General features: G+C 43.2%; 1 protein-coding gene across 34 annotated transcripts in view; it reads right to left on the bottom strand.

Moving 5' to 3' along the window:
* dst (dystonin) overlaps positions 1-20,896 on the bottom strand; it is a 145,719-nt gene that overhangs the window by 43,155 nt on the left and 81,668 nt on the right. For 31 of the 34 annotated variants that reach the window (XM_070542442.1, XM_070542447.1, XM_070542443.1 and 28 more), the window contains 21 exons: positions 20,696-20,842; positions 20,396-20,611; positions 20,183-20,326; positions 19,863-20,099; positions 19,317-19,469; positions 17,268-17,501; positions 16,911-17,195; positions 15,602-16,150; positions 14,316-14,492; positions 13,681-13,804; positions 12,080-12,288; positions 11,656-11,973; positions 11,404-11,570; positions 11,168-11,324; positions 8,459-8,579; positions 8,233-8,283; positions 7,814-8,049; positions 7,585-7,714; positions 3,628-3,827; positions 3,046-3,544; positions 1,489-2,960 (listed from right to left, as the gene is read on the bottom strand). In XM_070542442.1, coding sequence (XP_070398543.1) covers positions 1,489-2,960; positions 3,046-3,544; positions 3,628-3,827; positions 7,585-7,714; positions 7,814-8,049; positions 8,233-8,283; positions 8,459-8,579; positions 11,168-11,324; positions 11,404-11,570; positions 11,656-11,973; positions 12,080-12,288; positions 13,681-13,804; positions 14,316-14,492; positions 15,602-16,150; positions 16,911-17,195; positions 17,268-17,501; positions 19,317-19,469; positions 19,863-20,099; positions 20,183-20,326; positions 20,396-20,611; positions 20,696-20,842 — 5,826 coding nt within the window. The remainder of the gene's footprint in view (positions 1-1,488; positions 2,961-3,045; positions 3,545-3,627; positions 3,828-7,584; positions 7,715-7,813; positions 8,050-8,232; positions 8,284-8,458; positions 8,580-11,167; positions 11,325-11,403; positions 11,571-11,655; positions 11,974-12,079; positions 12,289-13,680; positions 13,805-14,315; positions 14,493-15,601; positions 16,151-16,910; positions 17,196-17,267; positions 17,502-19,316; positions 19,470-19,862; positions 20,100-20,182; positions 20,327-20,395; positions 20,612-20,695; positions 20,843-20,896) is intronic. The other 3 variants (XM_070542465.1, XM_054750046.2, XM_070542444.1) reach the window with 2 other exon arrangements.

Genomic DNA, 20,896 nt, shown 5'->3' with positions numbered 1-20,896 from the left:
CTTTCAGCTCAAAGCGGGTCAAAGCTTGGGTGTGCACCATGACAACACAGCTGCTTAGCTTTTACCGCATAACAAACATCAAAGAAACTGACACCTCCACCCCCACACATCAGCGATATTTTAATTTATGCAAGGCTAGGATGAAGTCCTGCATGAGCACAGAATAAATCACCCCACCACCCCCCAAAAATAAAATAAAACCTTGACCTACATCCTTGGACAGCCATTTGCCTTTACACAGCTGTTTACCATGTTTTACTGTAATACAACCTAATACTATTAAAAAAAAGCCTTTTTATTATTTCACATCCAATATAGGTTAATCCTCTCAAGGGGACCCCACAGGAATTCAGGAGATTTTCAAATATTTGGATCTGTCTGGAAATATGAAGCAAACTGGGTTTTAACTTTAACTGATAACAATGAAGTCTTCTGCAAACTTTTTAGGCAATTGCAATAAACGATAAAAGAATATTATAGAAATATTTATGATTATCGAAAATAAACCAGAATTCTTCCAACTTTTACATTTTAAAACCATTGCAACCATTAAAACGGCACAAACCAGTTAAAACAGCTGTGTGAATTTTAGGAGATCAGGGTGGAAGATCAGCTTTAGGACTGAATCATGTGGCACCCTGCTGATAACCACCTGGCTGTTATGGTCTGTCCCACTTGCCCCATCATTTAACATGGATCTCAGCTCTTTGTTAGATCCAAATGCCCCAAATAGCCCCCACGGTCCCCAGAAGATTGCCAAGAATGTAGGGAGCATGCTCATTAAAGAGTATTGTCCCACACATTGGCTTCATGCTAACAGTCTTCAATTCATGTGAATGATTTAAAAGCAGCAAAGAAAATCTAACTTTGTTATTCTGAAACTGGGGGGTGGGGGGTGGGGGAGTAGTCTGGCTTATACCAAATTTCTGCAGCATCATTACATTATTTTAGATAGAAGAGTTTGTACCAGACTGCAATTTATTATAGTAATATTTGACATTTTAAATACCTTCCAGAATGAACCTTCAAGAACACAAGTTGAAACTGGCCCCGCCCACCCATCCCCCACTTTGGCTGCTTTAAGTTGACAATATCCAATGTCTCGGACGGGCTTGGAGCAGAGCTGCTGCTCCTCAAGCAGTTCTCTGGCACGTGAGAGGTTTGTTTAAGTCTAATTTCCCCGTTTGTGACATCACAAATGGGTACCTTCTGAAACAGCTCCTTTTAGCTACATAATTCCTAAAAACAAAGACTGACAAAAACTGATGCGCCATTTTTCTAGTTTGAAGTGTTTATAGAGGCAGTACAAACCCTCAATAGAGCACAAAAGAATGCAAAATGTGATGCCCTTTAAATGTATGCAATAAAAATTAGAAAGAAATATGATTTTCTGCAGATGAATTCCCATTTCTATTTTAAATAATTATAAAAAAAATTCTTTTTTGACCAATAAAATCAATGTGAAATATTAAACTGTGATCAACGTACCTTAAAGGCTTCTAGCTGCTGATTGATCGCATCTGTCTCCATGGCGACCACCTCCTGAGATGCTTCCTTGTCGATGGCTCTGAGGAGTTTCTCCTCGACTTGATGGAGTTCATCGTACAGCTCTTCTAGCTTGGTGAGAGTGCTCTGCACTTGGACCTCTCTTCTCCTGGATCGATCAAACAGTTTACCGCACTGCTTACTCAGGGCATCCAGATCTCTTTTCAGGCCCAACAGATCAGGAGATGATTCCGACTCTTTAATCATCTGCTTACAGCTGTCTCCAGCGCTGGTCGTGTTAGCCATCAGCTCCTGCAGCTTCGCCGTGAAACTCTGAATGCTGTCCTTCTGTGCTTTAAGGGTGGCCAAGTCCAAACCCACTGGGGACATGCTGTCAAGTTCATCATCCAGTTCTGTGAAATGTGTAAACATCTCGCGGATGCTGTTTTGGAACTGTCCAATCCCCTGTAGTTTACTCTCCATCACTTGGCATGCTTCCTCCAGCTTCATGTTCAGGTTGCTGTAATCTTTCTCCACGCTGTCTGCCTGGAGTAGGAGGTCTGTCACTCCTTCTGCATCCGGGACATCCGCTACAAGATCTTTTGCCAAGGCCTTCATGTGCTCCACTTGGTTCTGCACTCCCTCTAAACTCTTATGTTGAGCTTTCATGTTTGTTAGGGTCTTGTTGCTGTGTGCCTGGATGCCCTGTGATTCATAGGAATCCAACTGCTTTTTGGCTGCTTCAAGTTGACCTGTTGCATCTTTGTAGGCATCGTTAAAGTCTTTAATCGTGTGTGAGATCTTCTCCAGGCATTCCCTTTTGGTTTGTAGTCGTTCCACTACTTTATCCAGTCTTTTACCGATGGATTCCTTCTCTTCTTTTACAGCTTCAACATCGGCATTAGCCACCTCTAGAAGGCCTTCAGCAGCTGCGTTGAGCTGCTCCACCACTCCTCTGTGCTTGTCCACATCCTTCTGAAGAGCTTTCACTTGAGAAATTGATCCTTCAACAGCAACCGGATCGACAGCTAGCTTAACACGGCCCTGACTGGCATCACAATCCTGAATCCAAGAGCTCAGCTTCTCTGCATGGTCGTGATACTTCTGAGATCTCACGAGAGCAGCTTGAAGTTGATCGCCCTGTTCTGCGGATGTCTTCTTCACTTCTTCCCAGTTGGAAGCGAGGGCACGGAGCTGTCCTTGCAGAGCTAACTTCTCTGCACCCTCCGTGCTCTTCAGCAGCATCTCTCCTTCTCCAGTGATCGTAGTGTAAGCCTCCCCGTGATCTTTGAGAGCTGTCTGGAGTTTGCTATGCTCCTCCAAGGTTTGCTGCAGAACGTCCACTTTTGCAGAGATGGGCAGGGGCGTCGATTGTTCTTGGAGCTTCTGAGCGAGCCATGACTGAAAGTCTTTGGAGGTTTGATGGAACTGCTGAGAGCTGGCAAAGGTTGAGTTTAACTGTTCAATTCGTTTTGCTGCAACAGACAGATATTTGAGTGAGAAAGACATCGCTTAAACACCTTTTGCATCATTTATGCGGTGGCACATAAAAAGACCAACCTGCTTTTTCTTCCAGCTGCTTAAAAGGTTTGCTGACATTCTCCAGTTGCCTAGCTAGATCTGCTTTAAGATAGTCCTCAGTCACTAATGCCAACAGCTCTGAATTGATGGCCTCCGCCTGTTTTAGCTTCTTCCTCTCCTCTCTCAGCTGGCCTGAGATGTTCTGAACATCCTCCAGCTGCTTCTTCACAGCATCAGGCTGGGTGCTGTTGGTGTGGTGGTTGGTAAGCTGATTCTCCAGCTGAGTGGTGGTATTACTGAGGCTCTTCAACAACTCCTGAAACTGGCCAGTCTTCACCACTGCTTGGTCGATGAGGCTGTCTCGCTGGCCCAGCTGCCCAGTGAGGCCTGTCCACTTTTGGGTGACTGCGGCAAGCTTCTCCCTCACCAGCTTCCCACTTGAAGGCTCCTGCTTGCCTGATGAGCTCAAGATGGCAGAGGCCGCTTCGTCAAGTTGCTCATACTGAGGTTTACGACTCTTGAACTCATTCTGGAGGATCTGGAGTCCATAGAAAAGAAAATATCAGTAATTCAGGATGTACAAGAGCCAAGTTATTACCAGCAATGTGAGCCATTGCTAACCTGAACCTGTTGCTTCTGCATCTTTAACATGTTAGGGTCTATGGAGAGTGGACCAAGGACACTCATCATCAGCTCTTTCTCAGAAAGCCATTGGTCAAGCTGCAGCTCTGTTGATTGGAAGATGTCCAGATTTTTGTTGGACTGTTCCAGGTGCTGCTTCCTCTCCTTTACAGAGCCACTCACTTCCTCCCAAGCAGCATCTGGACAGGAAGAGAGAGCACCCTCAGCAGTCTGTTTTAGTCAGCACAAAGACACCTTTCTGCCCTCTGCCACACTGATCTTCTCCCACTGTGCAGGACTTGGCAACAGAAATGTGTTAAATTGGTTCGTTTGTGTAACACAGGGCAAGTACTGAGACAGATTCACATTCTTTTAGTATTCATTTACATTATGTGATTTTATACAATATGATATAGATCAGGAAAAACCAAGCATGGGTCAGAGATGCTTCACTCAAATATATCGTTAATCAAAAACAATGGTGTCCATTCATGATCCTTGTGATTTACTATGTTTACAGGCCCACTTGGCAGTTTTGCTTGCTTTTAGCACTCCCTAGTGTACATAATTAATTCTCTGTGGTCAACCCAAAAGCAAAACTTATCTCCTTGCTGTGCATTCGTCTTTTTAACACCTAATCTAACAGCTGAAATGTCTCCCAGCCTTCCTTAGTGTCTACAGGAGTAATTCATCACTACATTAAACAAATCAGCTGTGTTCATGATCTAAAACAGTGGTTCCCAAACTTATTTAGCCGTGCACCCCCTTCTATGTCCCGACCATGTCGACGCACCCCCCCCCCCCCACACACACACACACACACATCGGGGCATGGCTATATATATATATATATATATATATATATATATATATATATATATATATATATATATCAGATGTCAAGCTAAACAGACAGGGTTAAAAAAATTCCCCATCACTTTCATTTTTTAAATAGTAATTAATAAACATTCGATACCATTACAATTTCCTTTGATTTCATTTTAAATAAATATTTAGAGTGCCCAGGTAGCACATAAACAATGCAATTTAACGGTTTTCTTAAAGTAGGAACGTTTAACCTGTGCGGCCAGAGCGCTCTCCTTCCTTCTGCTCTGCTTAAACCTGAGCTGATCACCTGCTTGTGCGTAATCAAATGTCAATAGGGGACAAGATATAGCCATGATGTTCACTTTTACCTCAGACTGACTTATTGCTGTTTTATGGTGTGGCTGAATCTGTGATCCGCTGTCACGCGGACTGGAATAACAAATGCTGCAGTAACATGAGATGTGGTCAGGTTCATGAGGAGTCACTGGCTGGAGCGGACCCGACTCATCCCAGAAGCTAATATCTTAATTTGACCTTGAATGAAAAATAACCTCTTAAAAGTTTTTATCGTGGTGGAGGCAGCGTTCATTTCTGCCTTCAGTCTGACGGCGCGCCGGAGTTAAAGCAGCGTGTGCGCTTATTGAATCTGTGTGTGCGCGCGCGCGGCACAGCCGCTCAAGTCACCGCGTCTCTTGACAGACGCACTCTGAACTTCAGATCTTCAGCGCGCTGTTAATAGCCTGAATGGGAATCATTTCTTGTTATTTTGTTACATCCACAATGTTCTGTGTGTGAGGTTTACAATGTCAGAACACCTGCATGAGACAGGTGTTAATTACAATCTGCCAGAATGACTCGCCACCTTCAGATTCCTCCAACACCGTTAAAAATGATCAAATACGGAACATATTGGCGTGCGCAGGCCAGAGTGCTGAAGCTCGGCGCATTGTTATTATGAAGCTAGGGCACATGTGGAGGACACGCGCGCGCGCAAAAATATACTTGTTTACAATTACATTTATTGTGCCCACTTACTTTTTCTTTGGCCCACCCACAAATGAGTTTCTACGCTAATGGTGACATATGACAGACTTCTCTGAGCTCCGCAGCCATTACACTTTTTACCTCGCGCACCCCCTAGCGGCAGCTCGCGCACCCCCGGGGGGTGCGCGCACCACACTTTGGGAATCCCTGATCTAAAACATGCAGGAAATGTGCTGGAAGCAGACTGGAGTGACAGGTATGTCAGCTGCATTCTTTTTAAGTCCCAACAGAGCGGCTGCTAGTCTGAAATTGCAAATGCCATTTTCTGGCCACAGAGGGCGGTGGGGGTCTGAGTGGCTTTTCATTAACCCTATAAAGGGTCGTTTTAGCACATACTGGCTCAAGAAAAGTCCTTAAAGAGCAAGTCACCCCCAGATCACATTTTTTTTGCTGATAAACTATATAAAGGAGTGTCTAATCATGCTACAGACACGTGTAGTCAATAATTTGGCAGTTCAGTGCATCTTGGTTAAAATTCAAATATTCTGCCTAAAACGGTCAGTGTTGCGCCGTCGTCAGGGAAAAATTCTGCACTGTATTTGAATTTAAATCTGCCACCGCTATTGGCTAAGAGGTATGCTATGATGTCATATGGTATATTATGATGTCATAATGCCATTGTGAGCCTGTGTGTGTGTATTTGTTAGCGGCTCCGCCCTCTCGGTCTGCCAAGCAACAGCATTTGTTGCATTTTTCAAACATGAAGTGGGAGTGAAGTAAGTTTCTTGTAGGGGTTGACTTGCTCTTTAAAAACCTGAAACAGTTGCATAGTATGGCTTAAAGAGTGAGTAACACCTAAATCAACTGATGGCCACTCGCAAGGCAATATAAAACGATGCGGCTCAGAGCTGCTCGCCTCCTTAAAAAAATGTCCTCTTCCCTTTCTTCTAGTGATCAAGGTGGAAAACCCTCCATCCTGCTGCAGCATCTCTGTTTGCCCGTTCTACTGTGAGGTGAGTCTGCTGTGTGTGTGTGTGTGTGTGTGTGTGTGTGTGTGTGTGTGTGTGTGTGTGTGTGTGTGTGTGTGTGCTTGCATGCATGTGTGAGTGTGTATGTTTGCTTACGTCTCGCTTTTCTGACTGAGAAACTCTGACCTAATGGGGGTTTGGGGGGGGAGTTGTCACTCTGCCTCGGTGCCGCTCTCTCGGTCTTTCAGGTGACGCCTCCTTTAGACCAATTTTCTAAAAGGAAGTTTGGGTGAAGCAAGTTTCCCCAGGATGTGACTTACCCTTAAATGTCTTTGCTGTGATCCTTCATTTAAAAGGTGCATGAATTAAGAATGACAACTTGTGGTGAATATTGGGTACTGCAGTCCAAGTATCAAAACAAAAGAGTCAGTTGCCAGTTACGGATCAGCGCCAGAAAATTCAGGATGACAACCGAAGGCGATTCATGCACAGTAAGTTGATCAATAGATAGATATATTTGACTACAACATTGAGTTGTCAATGAGATCTATTGTTCTAATTCACTGTTAGCTTTATTAGCTCAATGTTAGCCTCTACCCATTGTTAGAGTACACCAAAAAAATGTCATGGCTTCTTAGGGGTACAAGAAATAACTTCTGGGTCGCTCCTATTTAATGGCTTCCATTCTTTCCGCAATGCCGCTGCTCTTTGTCGGTCGGTGTCGAATTACAAATGAGGGCAACAATGTTTGTATTAGACTTCACAACTTTGCAGATTCAGATATTGTCTTTGGAACCAGGAACTATGGAGGCGGGAAATATTAAAATGTAAACAATGTCTACGTCCCTCTTTGGCCTTTTTAAAAGGAGAAAAACTGCCAACCCCCTAGTAAGATAAGAAGGATATCTGTCTCAATGTAACCTTCCTTCCAACTTACTTGACACATTAGACTGTTTTGTGATTATTTCACCATAAAATTCTTACTTATTGGACCTTTAACGGCTGTATTGCTGTTGAAAAGGCCCTTCAGATGCTCCCCATTGCCAAGGAAGTTTTCAGATTTACAGGTTAGAATTCCTTAAAAACCAGGAATATACTGCATTGGTCTACGGGCTTCATCAGTGTCAATGACATAAATTACCCGGTGCTACCTGGTGGTCTAAACCTTAATGCATACCTATTTCTGAAAGCATCTTCTTCCATGTTGCTGCCTCAGGGGAATTTGGATAGTCAGAAATCAGGCCCTGGAGTTTCTCTCTCAGCTTCTGAAGCTCCTGTTGTTTAGTCTTCATCTCATTTTCAAATACCTGAAAGTAATGTAAAAAGAAAATGTAAATGAAGATTTTATAATAAACATATTTAGTGCACAAGAACTGTATGCATTCGTGTGCACAAATTATTCTCACCTTCTGCTGTTCAAGCTGTGTTTTCACTGAATCTTTCTCTGTAGCTGCACTGTTCCAGGACCCTGCTGTCTTGTTCATGTCTTTCAGCCACGTCATCATGTCCCTCATCTCTATTTGGGCTTCTTTGACCTTCTGTAATAAAACACTCAGCTGCTCTTTTTGACCCTTGAGTGTTTCGCCGAGGTCGGTGTATCCCTCGCTGACAAACGACATGTTCTGCTGGATTCCCATCAGCTCTGAGGGCGACAAAAATAAATTTATTAACTTCTTTATAAATTGTTTGTAAATCCCATAATGACACACTGCTCATATATCAGCCCCAGGTTACTGTATGAGAGAACCAGTAACATTCTGGTACTTTTTAAAAGGCGTTTGCTGCTACATGTTTTTAAAATGCATCTACCTCCGCACTTAGTTACCTTTATTGGTTAGGTAGGTATGAGCTGTTGGACCACCACCGTTAGTAATAGCTGATGCAAAGACACAAGACAAAGAGTCAAAAGCAGAGCACAGATGAAGTTTGTTAGCACAAGATCTTCCCCACAATCTGTCATTGTTGGTGAAAATCCAGGAAAGCCAAAACACCTTGCTTCTTACTTAGACTGAGTCACTCCAACACACAAGACAGAGTCTGCTGTTGTTTACCTGACTTGTTAGGAGCCTTGGCAGGAGATGTGAACGAAGTGATCAGGCTGCACAGTGCAGACCCTTTACTGTTCAAGTCCTGGACAGCAGGGCCTTTGGATGTCCATTCATCCATTAGTACCTGAATAAAACATAAAAATCAGATATAAGTCAAGGGATGAAAGATATGTGGAATTCTAAGTATTGCTACTTGAGGTATAAAGGTAGAATACTGTTTATAATTGGAAATTGAGCATCTTTATAGTATACGAAACATTGTTGGGGCTCACAATGGCCCAGGAGCTTAAACAAATGGCCAAACACATCCCCATAAATCAGGCCTGCAATGAAAGGACTAGTTTTCCCACCCACTTTGCAAGGATATGATTATTAAATGAGCTGTATGTTGTTATTCTTCTTCCGGCTCTTGGAGAGTTCAGACGCTTTTTTCTTCCTCTCCTCCCTATTTTATCCCAAGGCTCTTTGTCTGTCTTTGGGTGTACGGCGCTTCTGCATTTTTTCTAGAAACTAGAAATTATTAAAACGGACCTGGTCAGTTGGTCTCTCAACGCAATTGACAAAACTTTTTCAAAGATGTGAACGGGAGAAGGGGCTCTCCGTTGCCCCTCTGGGACAGAGCCAGCTGGGCATATCATGGACTCCTGGAAACAGTGGAACCTGATCTGCCTCTCTCAACTGTCTGAAGAGGATTCTGAAGACGTCTGGATATTCATGGTGTTGGTGTCAGGTTTTGTGGTGTTTGGCCTGAGCGGTTACCTGGCTTACCGGAAAATTAATGAGCTGTCGAGGAATATTGGCTCAATCCCGGAGCTCAGGGATGGATTACACCGCGATGTGAACGCACAAACTCATATGATTGTCGAGATGAGTCGTAAGCTTGGAACTTTGGCTGAGATTCAGACTCTGGCACAGAAGGTTGATGCCATCAAGGATAGAGTTGACGGATCAGCACGGATTGGGATAGATTAATTACACCATTATTGGATTCAGAGGGGTTGGAGATCAACAGAACTTTAAGACAGAGAGGAAATTCTCTGTCTGGCCCCAAAACAAGTTCTTCTCTGAATCTGGTGCCCTTGAGTCTTTGAGGCTGAAGAGATTGCTCCCCCTCAGAAGAAATGTGGAATGCTGCAGTTGCCATGGTAACTCTGTGTCCCCATCCCTGCCTGGGCGGGACTGTGACCGGTGAAGGCCGTTGAATTGTTTCCAGGAGTCACTGTGCTCTCTAACCCAAATACATCCTCCCCCTGTCCAAACGGAGGTGACGAGCGCTGCTTATCGCAGCTGCATGCACTGATGTGAGGATAGTCCCCAACCCTACCTCCCCACCTAGTGGACACATGATGTTGTGTAATGTCTGAAGTCTGTTGCATTTCGGTCTGAGGTGTTTTTTGCATAGCAAAGCTGCCCTGCCTGTGGAAGGTAACTCGGAAGTGCCTTTTTTCCTCCACCTGACCCAATCCTCATGTAAACCCTTTGATCTCTATTAAGGTGGCGTGACTTGGGTTGTGAATGACCACAGTCACCAATTCTTGTCATGTGTCTTTGCCTATGTATGCATGTCTGATCTCAGAATTGTGTGTAAAGAAACTCTAATTTCCCTCTGGGATTAATGAAGTATCTTTGAATTTGAATTGATTTGAATTGAATTAGCAGTGTGGTGTGGACAGTGTGGGTGAGTGAGGGATACAGGGACAAGGATCACAAGCTTTGGATCAATCTAGCATAGATTCAAAGTCTGGATTTTCCAAGAACATCCAGGATTGTGAGTGCGCCAACTTCTATGCTGTTTTCCTCTTGTCCAACCAGGACGTTAGCAGCTCAGGCTATCATCAGCAGTAGTGCTGCCTAGCATTAGCAGTAGCTCTGCCTAGCATTAGCAGAAATTTGACCTAGCATTAGCAGTAGCTCTGCCTAGCATTGGCAGTAGTTTGGCCTAGCATTAGCAGCAGCTCAGGCTTGAGTTGGCACAAGTTTGGTCTAGCGTTAGCAGTAAGTCTGCATAGCATTAGCAGTAGCTTTGCCTTACATTGCCTGTAGCTCTGCCTAGCATTAGCAGTAGTTTGGCCTGGCACTAGCTGTAGCTCGGGCTTGAGTTAGCAGAGGTTTAGTATAGCAGTAAGAGTATCTGGGTCTAGTGTTAGCAGTAGCTTGGCGTGGCATTATACTGCGGTAAGCACGATCAGTGTTTATATATAGCTGATGTAGAAGTTGGTTGGGACATGCAGATGTAAGCAGGTGTGTCTTGCCTATGATGTGTTAAACCAGCTTTTTTCAGAATCAAACATTTCTCCATGGCATAGAAAAGCAGGTCCAAGACAGCACAGACATTTTGGTATGCTACATACAACCCAGGCAGTCTTTATTCAACAACAACAAGGTAAATGTGGTTTTAAATTCTGCAGTCCTGTTAATGTGATAACATTAGTCTTTCTGCCTGACGTAGCGTCTCACTCCTACATTTGCTCAGCATAAACAATCATCATTCATCTGCCGCTAACTGGAAGAAAAAGCAGGTTGGAATGGAGACTTGTTTAGGGAGGATAAGACTAGTACCTGTTAAAACACACTTAAGTTGCAACACACAAACTTTGTATCAGAAGTAAAGTAACGTCTAATCATGGACTTCTATCCCTGCATTTTAAATGCATTAGGATAAATTATAAGTTCTGGAGGAATAACACCAATTTGCTACTTAAGATGACTCACAGTGACAATCTGCAGGTCCTTTTCCAGATCGTTCTCACTGCTGCTTGGCTGAGCTGCAGGTACTTTGTCATTTGTCTGTTCCAGCCACTTTGTGAGAGCACAGACTGCAGATCTGAATTCTCCCAGCTGGTCTTGACAGGTTGATAGCTCTTCTTCCCTATGAAAAACATCAAAATCAGCCACACCACACATGCATCCATCAGGTTTTTGAGCAAACCTTCTTTTTACAGACTTACTGTTCTTTAACTGTGTCTTTAAAGGTGTTGAAGATGTTTGAGATCTTGTCCATCTTGCTCTGAAGTTGGGCTTTGTTTCCATCTGGGCTTATTTTAGAAAGTTCTTTTGACAGAGTCTGCAGCTTCTCAACGTCACCAACATATTCAGCCATCTCTGTTTTAGTGTTCTTAATTAAAATGAAAACACACCTTGGTTACAGTGGTACAATCTCGTAAACATGACACAAGTGAAGGTCTGGGTATTATTCTGACCTGCATTAGCAGGGACATTTCATTGAAAGTTTTCCCGGGTCCATCTGTTTCCTGCAGCTCTTGTGAGCGCTTCATGACAAACTGCTGGACTTTGTCAGCAACGTTCTCAAACTGTTCAACCTTTTCTTTCACTCGCTCCAGTTGGGAAACTTTTTGCTTGTGTTTATCGCAAGTATCAGCGAAGCGCTGTGAGAGAGCATCCATCTTTGACTGCAGAAGCTCGGCTGAGGAGGGATCTGCCGTCTCTGCAAACTTCTTCACTTTAGCTTTTATGGCTGAGATGCTACTCTGGCGACTCGCCATGTCGTGCTCCAAAACCTAAAAGAGGTTTTATCACACAGTTAAAGAGATGACAGAGCTGGTGCTGAATATGAAGTACTAAACAAGGCTATTTGACATTAGATGTGATAAAACAAATACATACTGCTTCTTTACTGAGCATATCTCCAATAGATGCAGAGTCCAGAGGGATTAGCCCTTTCTGGTTCACACTGGTCTCCACTCTCTCCATCCATCCCATCATCTCATCCAGACCATCCTGGACACTCATGGAGCGGGTCAGGGTGATTTGCAGTTTCTCATTTCGGTCACTCACAGACTTGGAGAGGTTGTCGTAACGTTCCACGATGTCATCTGTAATGGAGACAAAACTGAGTCACCATTTGCAACAAAAGGAATCTAAGAGTAGCTGATGTTAAGTTTGAATTCAGACGTTTTCGATGTAAGCTAAGTTTTATAATCCAGGTCACATGACTGTAATGTGTTTTGTTCCATGGGCTAGCTTCAGGGCTGAAACGATTCCTCGAGTACCTCGAATAATTCGAGTACAAAAAATCCTCGAGCCAAATTCTCTGCCTCAAAGCTTCGTTTAATTCATGTTTAATTAATTCGTGGCTTTGCAATCGCCCGTGTTTCACCCGGACCGAAATAAGTGACGCACATACACAATGCACTGAATGCAAACGCGAGTAGTGAACACAACTTAACTTTCTTTTAAGACATGGCGGACAACGTGGACCCCGGTGGAGTGCGAAAAAGACACAAAATGTCAAAGGTGTGGGACCATTTTTCACGTCGTAAGGCGGAAAACATAGTCCAGTGTAAATACTGTAAAATGGATTTAGCCTACCACAACACCACATCCTCCAAGCTACAGCACCTGACCAGGAAACATCCACATGTAAATGTCACTTCTGCAAGCGGACTCGGAGCCTCTACAAGATAATGCATTTTAGCCTGTATTTCTATATATTCTGCGGACACTGCGACTTTTTTGTTTGTAGCACTCAGTTTCAGCTCACACTGTACGTCTGGTAGCAACACGTCGGACTTAAAATATGCTAAAAATAGCAGTTTTTACAACACGTCAGACTTTTTACTGTGTTGTTATTGATGTCCGTTGTCCCTCAGGATTGCTGCAGGAGGACACAGGTATTTGAGTGGCGGAGGAAAACGAAAGAAAGTAAATAAATGTTTTGTGATCAGTATAATTTGACGTAACCACGGCAAACATGCTTTCGACAATCCTTGTTAGTGTGAGACAAAAAAAAGGTGTAGAAATTAAAACGAACGTGTGTTAATAGGGAAACAGCTGGCGAGCCATGTTTGCGCATGCGCCGTGAGCGGTTCTGGTGCTGTTTGGGCCGCAGCCGCTCGCATTTGTTTACTGTAAAGTAAAGTTGAAGTGCTGAAGTTTTGAAAACTAATTTTGAATAAAACTTGAAGAATAACTGGCAATTGCTTTCTCATTTCAAGAGGTCTTTCATATTTTATAACATGCTATTTGATATAATGGTTTAAAAACGCTAAAGAGTAATTTATTAGAGTACTCGATTAATCGATAAAAGATTCGATAGAGTACTCGATTACAAAAATATTCGACAGCTGCAGCCCTAGTTAGCTTGCTAATTAAACAATTCAAAATTGAGGTATTGACTTTTTTTGGGCATCATAGTACAAAGAATCTGCTCCTGAGTTGCAGTCTGAACAGAACCAAGCATACATCAGACCTTTTTTTTTTCTCACCCACGGTCTCTTGGATCTCCTCTGGATTGCTCAGAAGGTTTCCTTCAGAAGTTATCAGCAACTCAGCTGTTTTACGTAACGTGTCAAGAGAAGTCTGGTGACCCATCATCTGACCCTGTAAAACCTGCACATCAGAATAAGTGATCATTTCTTTCTTTGAGTTATTACTCATGCACTTTTCTCCATTTGCACAAAGACATTCAGAGCAGATCTTTAATTCAAGCTCCGAAGCACCATGCTCCTTGGCTGGCCCACAGATGTCTCTTTTCTGTGCAAAAGCTATTCTGTAAATCAAGATCTCTCTACAAAGAAATGCTCAAGGTAACTGCAGCCAAAATCTCTGACACGGGCAATTAAATCAGACAGCTCTTGTTTCCTTTTGTAGGAAACTGTGAGCTACAAATAACCAGAGTTCAACTATTTACATGTGGGCCAGAACCAGAAATAACTTTGTTGTGCTTTAGTGAGTGGACACACCATATATGGTAAGACCGGGTTATGGCCCGATTAGTGGTTTAAGTTCTATACGTGTTACGGACACAATAAAGCGTTTTAGAAAAGAAAATCTAATGATGACCATCTAAAACTTGATAGGTACATGTTTTCGGACTTTAAAAACCAATCTTGTTTCTTGCCTTGGTGTCTTCCAGCTGTTTCTGCAGTATCTGTGGGTCGGCTGCGATGGCCTCTGATTGCTGCTTTCTCGCCTCCTCCTCTGAGATGTTGAGCCACTTCATTAGACCAGCGCTCGAATCGTCGTATGCTTTGTATCTGTCAACCAACCCTCTGAGGTTGTGGCCAAGCTGGTTGCACTAAAAGAAAAAAGTAGATCAGTTTAAAAAATGGCATCCAGAAGGCATTTAAGTAAACATGTCATTGACAAATTGAGACACATTAATGAGCTAGTGCTACCACCTGGTGGAGGCATTTAGCAACTGCGACCATTTGGGATGATAGAGTGGGTATACACTAATTAATTCAATTATTTTGCTGTGGTCTCTAGTATGAATGAGTCGTTCTCTGTGGAACAAAAGCTCTGGCGCTCCTGTTTCAGGAGTGGATGTTAGTCAGAGGAATGGGGCAGAAAACTGCAGGATTTGGAGTCTTAGTCAGCAACTTTTTCATATTTTTTAATTATTTTTATGGCCAGTATGTGCTTAAATGACCCTTTACAGGGTTAATGAAAAGTTGCTCAGACCCCACTGCCCCCCCCTGCGGCCATAATACCCGCACTTGCAACTTCAGAGTTGGGGGCCTGCTCCCTGCTGGTGGAGGTAGCTGTGGAGTGGAGTTGACATGGTGGAGCTGGAGTCTGCTCCCAGCATGTTTTAGATCGTGAACACAGCTGATTTATTTGATTTAGTGATGGCTCACTCCTGTAGAAACTTATGAAAGCTGAGGAGAAGTTTCAGATGTTAGATTAAGGGGGTAAAAGACAAATTCACAGCGAGATCACTTTCATTTCTCGTATAACCACAGAGAATAATAACGGACACTAGGGGGTGCTAAAAGCAGCTAATCTGCCAAGTATCCCTTCAATAATCCCGATATTAGGAGACCTTGTGTTGTTTTATCTCCACTAATAACACAAGCCTGAAGGAGCTCAGCTATACTGTGGAGCTACAAATGGTTAGCTTCTACTAGCCGGGACGCACTCTGCTCTCTCCTGGACGCCAAACCAACAACAGCGTTCCCTGTAGTGAGCAAAGATCGTTGATTCCACGAAGGCTAATTTAAGATGTGACATTGATCTATGTGGCTTTCGCTGACCTGAACATTTCCCCGTCTATTTTATTTTGGCGGCCAATGCAGGAAATTGGAGTAGAGGACTATTTTCACATTTAATCTACATGTGAAACCCAATCATATTTAAAAAATAACAAGTATTATACATTTCTCAGTGAACTTCCTCTTTAAATACCTGTGAATGGAGTGTTTTGTACCGGCCGGTTGCTGAATCCAGCTTGTCCTTGACATTGGAACAGGCCCCTGAAGTATCCACGTGCATCAGAGGATTTTTAGCGGCATGGTCAGCCAACCCACAAGCTTTAGCCACATCCAGCACTTTCTGCCCTGACATGGTAATAAAGCGAAGGTCCCCTTTGTGGGAAATGACATCCTCTGAGAAGACGATCTGCTGCTGAAGTTTCTCAGTCAGGATATTGAGGGAGGCTGTAGGAGCGCTCAACTCCTCCATTTCTCCTTCAGCCTGCTTCAACCAGCCGTCGAAGTCCTGACAGTCATCCAGGAATGTCTTCAGCTCCTCCTGGATGCACTGCACCTGCTTCATCTGCTGCTCAGTCTGAGTCAGCGAGGCCTCGTAGCGCTCCTTCAGCTCCTGGATGTTCTTCTGGAGTCGATCCTTCTCTTCTGGCGACAGCACGTTGGCTTGTGTGTCGAGCAGAGCCTGAGCTGACTGGGTGGCCGCGATCAGATCCTGCTGTTGGGACAGAATCTCCTGATGGCGAGCCTGTGCAAAACCATAAAAGTAGCAAGAGTTACTTTGACCGTTTACTCAAAGTTTTGCCATCATCTAAGTCTGATCGATACTAATATATGTTGATACTGTTGGGATCTGCATGTGAGACCCGTGTTATCCTTGTTATTCCATCATTCTAATGCTTTTAAAGACACATTCTGCAACTTTAACACCTTAAAATAATGTTTGTATTTTTTAAAGTTTTGGTGGCATACTATCGTCTACAATGTTCATTTAGGAGCTGTGATAGTGTCTTGACTGCGTGTTGCTATACGGCAGTATCACGTAGACCCGCGGTTTAGTGACTTGAGCAATGGCAGATCCACCAAAGAAAGCTAGAAATCCCTTATCAGAGGAATCTAGGAATAGAAAAAGAGAACGCAATAGAGTAAGAGCAAAGACCAGAGTTAATATTGGGCCAGCTCTTCCTCACTGGAGATCTCTTCTCGAAAGAACGGCCTGTACTACGGACTCTGACCTAGACATGCTGCTAATGGATGGGTTAGTAATAAAATATTTAAACCAGGGTCATCGTGTTTGGTCAGACAAACAAGCCTCTTATGCGCGACGAGAGAGATTTGATTTTATGACAGTGACATTACGCAGCAAGCCGACAGAAGGCGACAGAGAGCAGACATCTGAAAAGTTCAGGAGTGTGTCTTTAACATTTAATCACCTATAAAAAAGTGTGACATATGTACTGGATGAACTTGAATAAACAGCAACGTTTCTAATGACAGAGCAACTGTACCTTGACCCTGTCGTACTGCTTATCGATGTCCAGGGATGCAGCGTTCTCCCCTTTGGTGTCCCTGCCAAAATCGTTCTCCATGCTCTGTAAAGCATTTCCATTGGCATCATCGTCCTCCCCTATCAACCCCCCAGCTAAAGTTTCCTCTGGCAAGTTTCCATTCTCTTTACTTTTATGGTCAGTTTGATCCAGACTGCTCATGTTTTCATTCCCAACGTTGGATATCCAGTCCAGAAGACCTTCAATTTTGTTCTTACTGTCTTCAAGCCGTTCAACAGCTGCAGCCTGCACAAACAGACCACACATTAGCATGATTTCAAGTCCACTGCACTGCAGACACATGAAAGCCACACGAACCTTCTCGCTCTCCTGTTTTATAGCTGTTGTGACGACCTTCTCCAAATCCTTTCTGGACTCCTCTGCTCGCTGGTTGATGAGCTTGGCTTTGCTTTTAGCCTCTTCCAACTTTCTCTCAACCATGACAATTTGCTCTGGTGTCAGCTTGCTGCGGTTCTCCTCCAGAAACTTTGTAGTATTGCTGATCACCTCCTTCAAAGCGCTGGCATCAGACAGCACGTCCTTCTGCAGAGCCTTCAGATCACACGGGCATTAATGCAGCTTGTGTTATTGATGGACACGTTCATTTTTCATGCAGAATAAATGAAAGGGGACATATTATGACTTTTTTTAAAGTTAAATATATGCTCTATGGTCCAAACAAAACAATTTCTGAGCCACGCCTGCCAAACCGGCAGATGTGATACTTGTCGATAAAAAAACATCAATGTGGTTTTCTGCTAATTTCTACCATGAGGTTTATACAGCCACTCTGCTTAGAAAAACACAACAAACAGAATTGATCAAAAACAGTATCCAAATATGTTTAGGGATCATAATATAAATATGAAGAATTATTATAAAACACTAAAAACGTCAGAAATATTTCTTAATAATGTATTTCTCTACATTTATTTCAGAGACTAAAAACTTTGACAATCTATAAAGTAAACATGCCTGTCTGTATTCGTGTCTGTAAAATGTTAATAACTGATGGACAAACAGTTTAATGTTTATTTTGATAAATCCGCCATCTATCCACTCACATGAAACGCGACAATCAATGGACCTCCATCTTCCAAAATATCTCTCTTGCCTTGGTTAATTAGCTCTTTTAGGGCTGCAACTTTTTTCAATTTTCTTTCTTATTTTGGCAAGCCAGTGTTCTACAGTGGAAATTTAGAAGAATTTCATTTGATAAAAATTCTTGAGTCACGATTTTGTAAGTGATGAAATTGTTATAATACTTTTATATCTCTAAAATTGTTTTTGGTGGACTGGCCTTTGTCTCCTTCTGCACTGTAATTTTAAATGCTTATTTGTATAGATTTCATATATATATATATATATATATATATATATATATATATATATATATATATATATATATATATATATATATATATATATATATATACCACTGATTTCAGATCAGACAATATTAAAACACGTCGGTAATGTCTGTCTGTCTGACACGTTTTAGCAAAAGCCAAAAATATGTTCATGAAGTTCTTTGCATAGAATCTCTCACAAAGTAATTTCAGCAGTTTTACTTTTGGCATTTTCATTACCCCCCAGATTGAGCCATTTCAGGGCTCTGTCACTCTAAGTAAACAAGCTTGACCTGACCAGGCCCACCCATTCGCCGCTCACGCTGCTATAAGCTGAGAAGCTCTGATATTTGGGAGGGGCTCAAGCCAAATCTACACCGGAGGCATCAGTGACGTGCAACGGCAGCGAAGCATCGCTGCTTAAAACAGAATCCATAAAAGTGTTTGAGGTTTGATCCAAACCGTTTGCTTTTCAGGCACGGCCCAGAAGCAGCTCACCGCGATAGGGATGGTTTCTATTTTTGCCACAAGTCACATCGGGGGGTGCTTCAATTTCCACAGTTAGCATAGGGCTAGATAGGAACAACGTTATACATAACATCAAACAGGGATATCGAATGTGATCTCCATCTTCTTTCTGGATTAATGGCAGATGGTATAAACTGTGACCTTTGAAGTCTCGAGGGATTTTGTGATCACAAGAGTCCAGCGAGGAGGACGGTGGAGGACCTGCTCCATGACGGAGACTCTCCCAGTGTGGACTGAAGCACTGCAAAGCCTGCGAGTCACCGTCCCGCGCTGCTGATGCCTCCAGTGTGAAGCCAGGGTCAGAGTAGAGGCACTGCTCCTCCAGCAGCAGCTCTCTGTTGCATGTGTGTGTGTGTGTGTGTGTGTGTGGGGGGGGGGGGGGGTCTTTTCATGTTTAGAGTGTTTAACAGTTGAGACCCACATGACAGCACAGAAAGATGCAAAAGGTGAGTTTTAGTTAATATGCCCCCTTTACAAAACTACATCTAACCTGATGCTCCTGTTGGTATTGCTGAAGATCGGCGACGCGGTCTGCATTTTCCACCTGCTGCCGATGACCAATCAGTCGGTTTTCCGTCAGAGTCAGATTATCGCACACTTCCTCCAGCTTTTCTGTGAACTCCTTGTGTCTTGCCAGTAAGGACTGAGAAAAACAAAACATGTGAACTCTTCTCAAACCTGTGACTGGTTGAATTTGCATCAATTAAATCGTCACAGAAAAGCTGACAAGAAACAAAGGCTAAACATGCAAAACCTGCTTTAGAGGTTTCCCTTCATCAAATCGTAAAACTCAGTATGCTGCAAACATGCCGCTTATCTCTTTCCTTAAAAGGAAGCGTGAAAAGACGTTTTGTTGAGCGTGTTAATGAGTTTGTGTAGTGTAAAAACAATTCAGTAAGAATAGATGCACGTTGTCTCCTCAGTCTCAAGACCTGCAGAAAACAACCGGTGTGAAGGTTAGTCTGCAGCAGAGGAGAAGCACTCGAGCATGCACTCGTTCATCAGAGTTCGTAAAGGCTGCGTCCATTAGGCAGACCTCTTCCTGTCTCTCTCTCTCTCTGGTTTCCATCAGGACATCCAACACACTCCTCTGTGCAACAAGCCTGTCTATCTGCTCCCTGAATGCTCTCTGAGTAGACGTGAGGAACTTGAGGAGGTAGCTGCTCTGTGATGGACTCAGGAACTGAGCGTGCTCAGAAATGAAGCACTGAGCATCAAAGGTGACGTCGTCTAATTTGGGTCTCGCTTCGTTCAACAGATTCTTCTCAGCATCCTGAAGAACAAAAGAAAGAAATTCACAGAATATTTTCCTCATCTTAGCCATCTGAGTCATGCAGATCGCCAAAAGGCCTTTACCGCATTTTGCTGATTTAAACGTTTCAGCGTGTCCTCATCGCAGGTGTTCAAATCCACATTCCACAGTTCTGACTCAGTCTGAACGAGGACCATCAGCTCCTGAAGATCGCTCAGGTGGTTCTGGTATGATAATTCCAAGTGAGCCTGAAAAAATGTAAACACGTTAAAGGATTTACGAAGCAGTAACTTTATTTTTTATTCAAAAACACAGACCTTCTCTGCTTCCATTGCCTGAATCAAGGAGTTATTCCTTTCTGCACACATCTGAGTGATGGTGCTAAAGTTGGGCTCTAGTTGCAGGTACGTTGAGGACAAATCTTGGTGGATTTGCGTGGGGATATGCTCGTTGGGAGAGTTTAGGAGCTGTCTGGCGTTCTCCAGATCTGCTGCCAGACCACCACCCAGCTTAGAAAGCTCAGTCAATAGCGACTGAAGGAAAATTAAAACATATTAAAAAACAAATCCTAGTCTGATTAGACAACAAGTGATTGACTCCAGCCGTCCGGGTCCAACCTGGCATTCCTCCATCTTGATCTGCAGTTCCTCCATGTTGTCACCTGTAGGCGTCGACTTTAAAAGGTCCTTTTTAACGTCTTCTAAAACATCTGCGTGATCTTGCAGCCTTGCAACACATGCCAAGTAATCATGGATGGAGAAGAGCTGAAGGAATAATAAACACAAATTGAAAGTGAAACTTTAGGTCTACGAAATGTT

This window comes from Nothobranchius furzeri, chromosome 12 (genome assembly GCF_043380555.1).
Source record: "Nothobranchius furzeri strain GRZ-AD chromosome 12, NfurGRZ-RIMD1, whole genome shotgun sequence".
Classification (NCBI taxonomy): Eukaryota; Metazoa; Chordata; class Actinopteri; order Cyprinodontiformes; family Nothobranchiidae; genus Nothobranchius; species Nothobranchius furzeri.
Note: the sequence above shows the minus strand (reverse complement) of the source record. Positions and strands in the feature narration are given on the sequence as shown.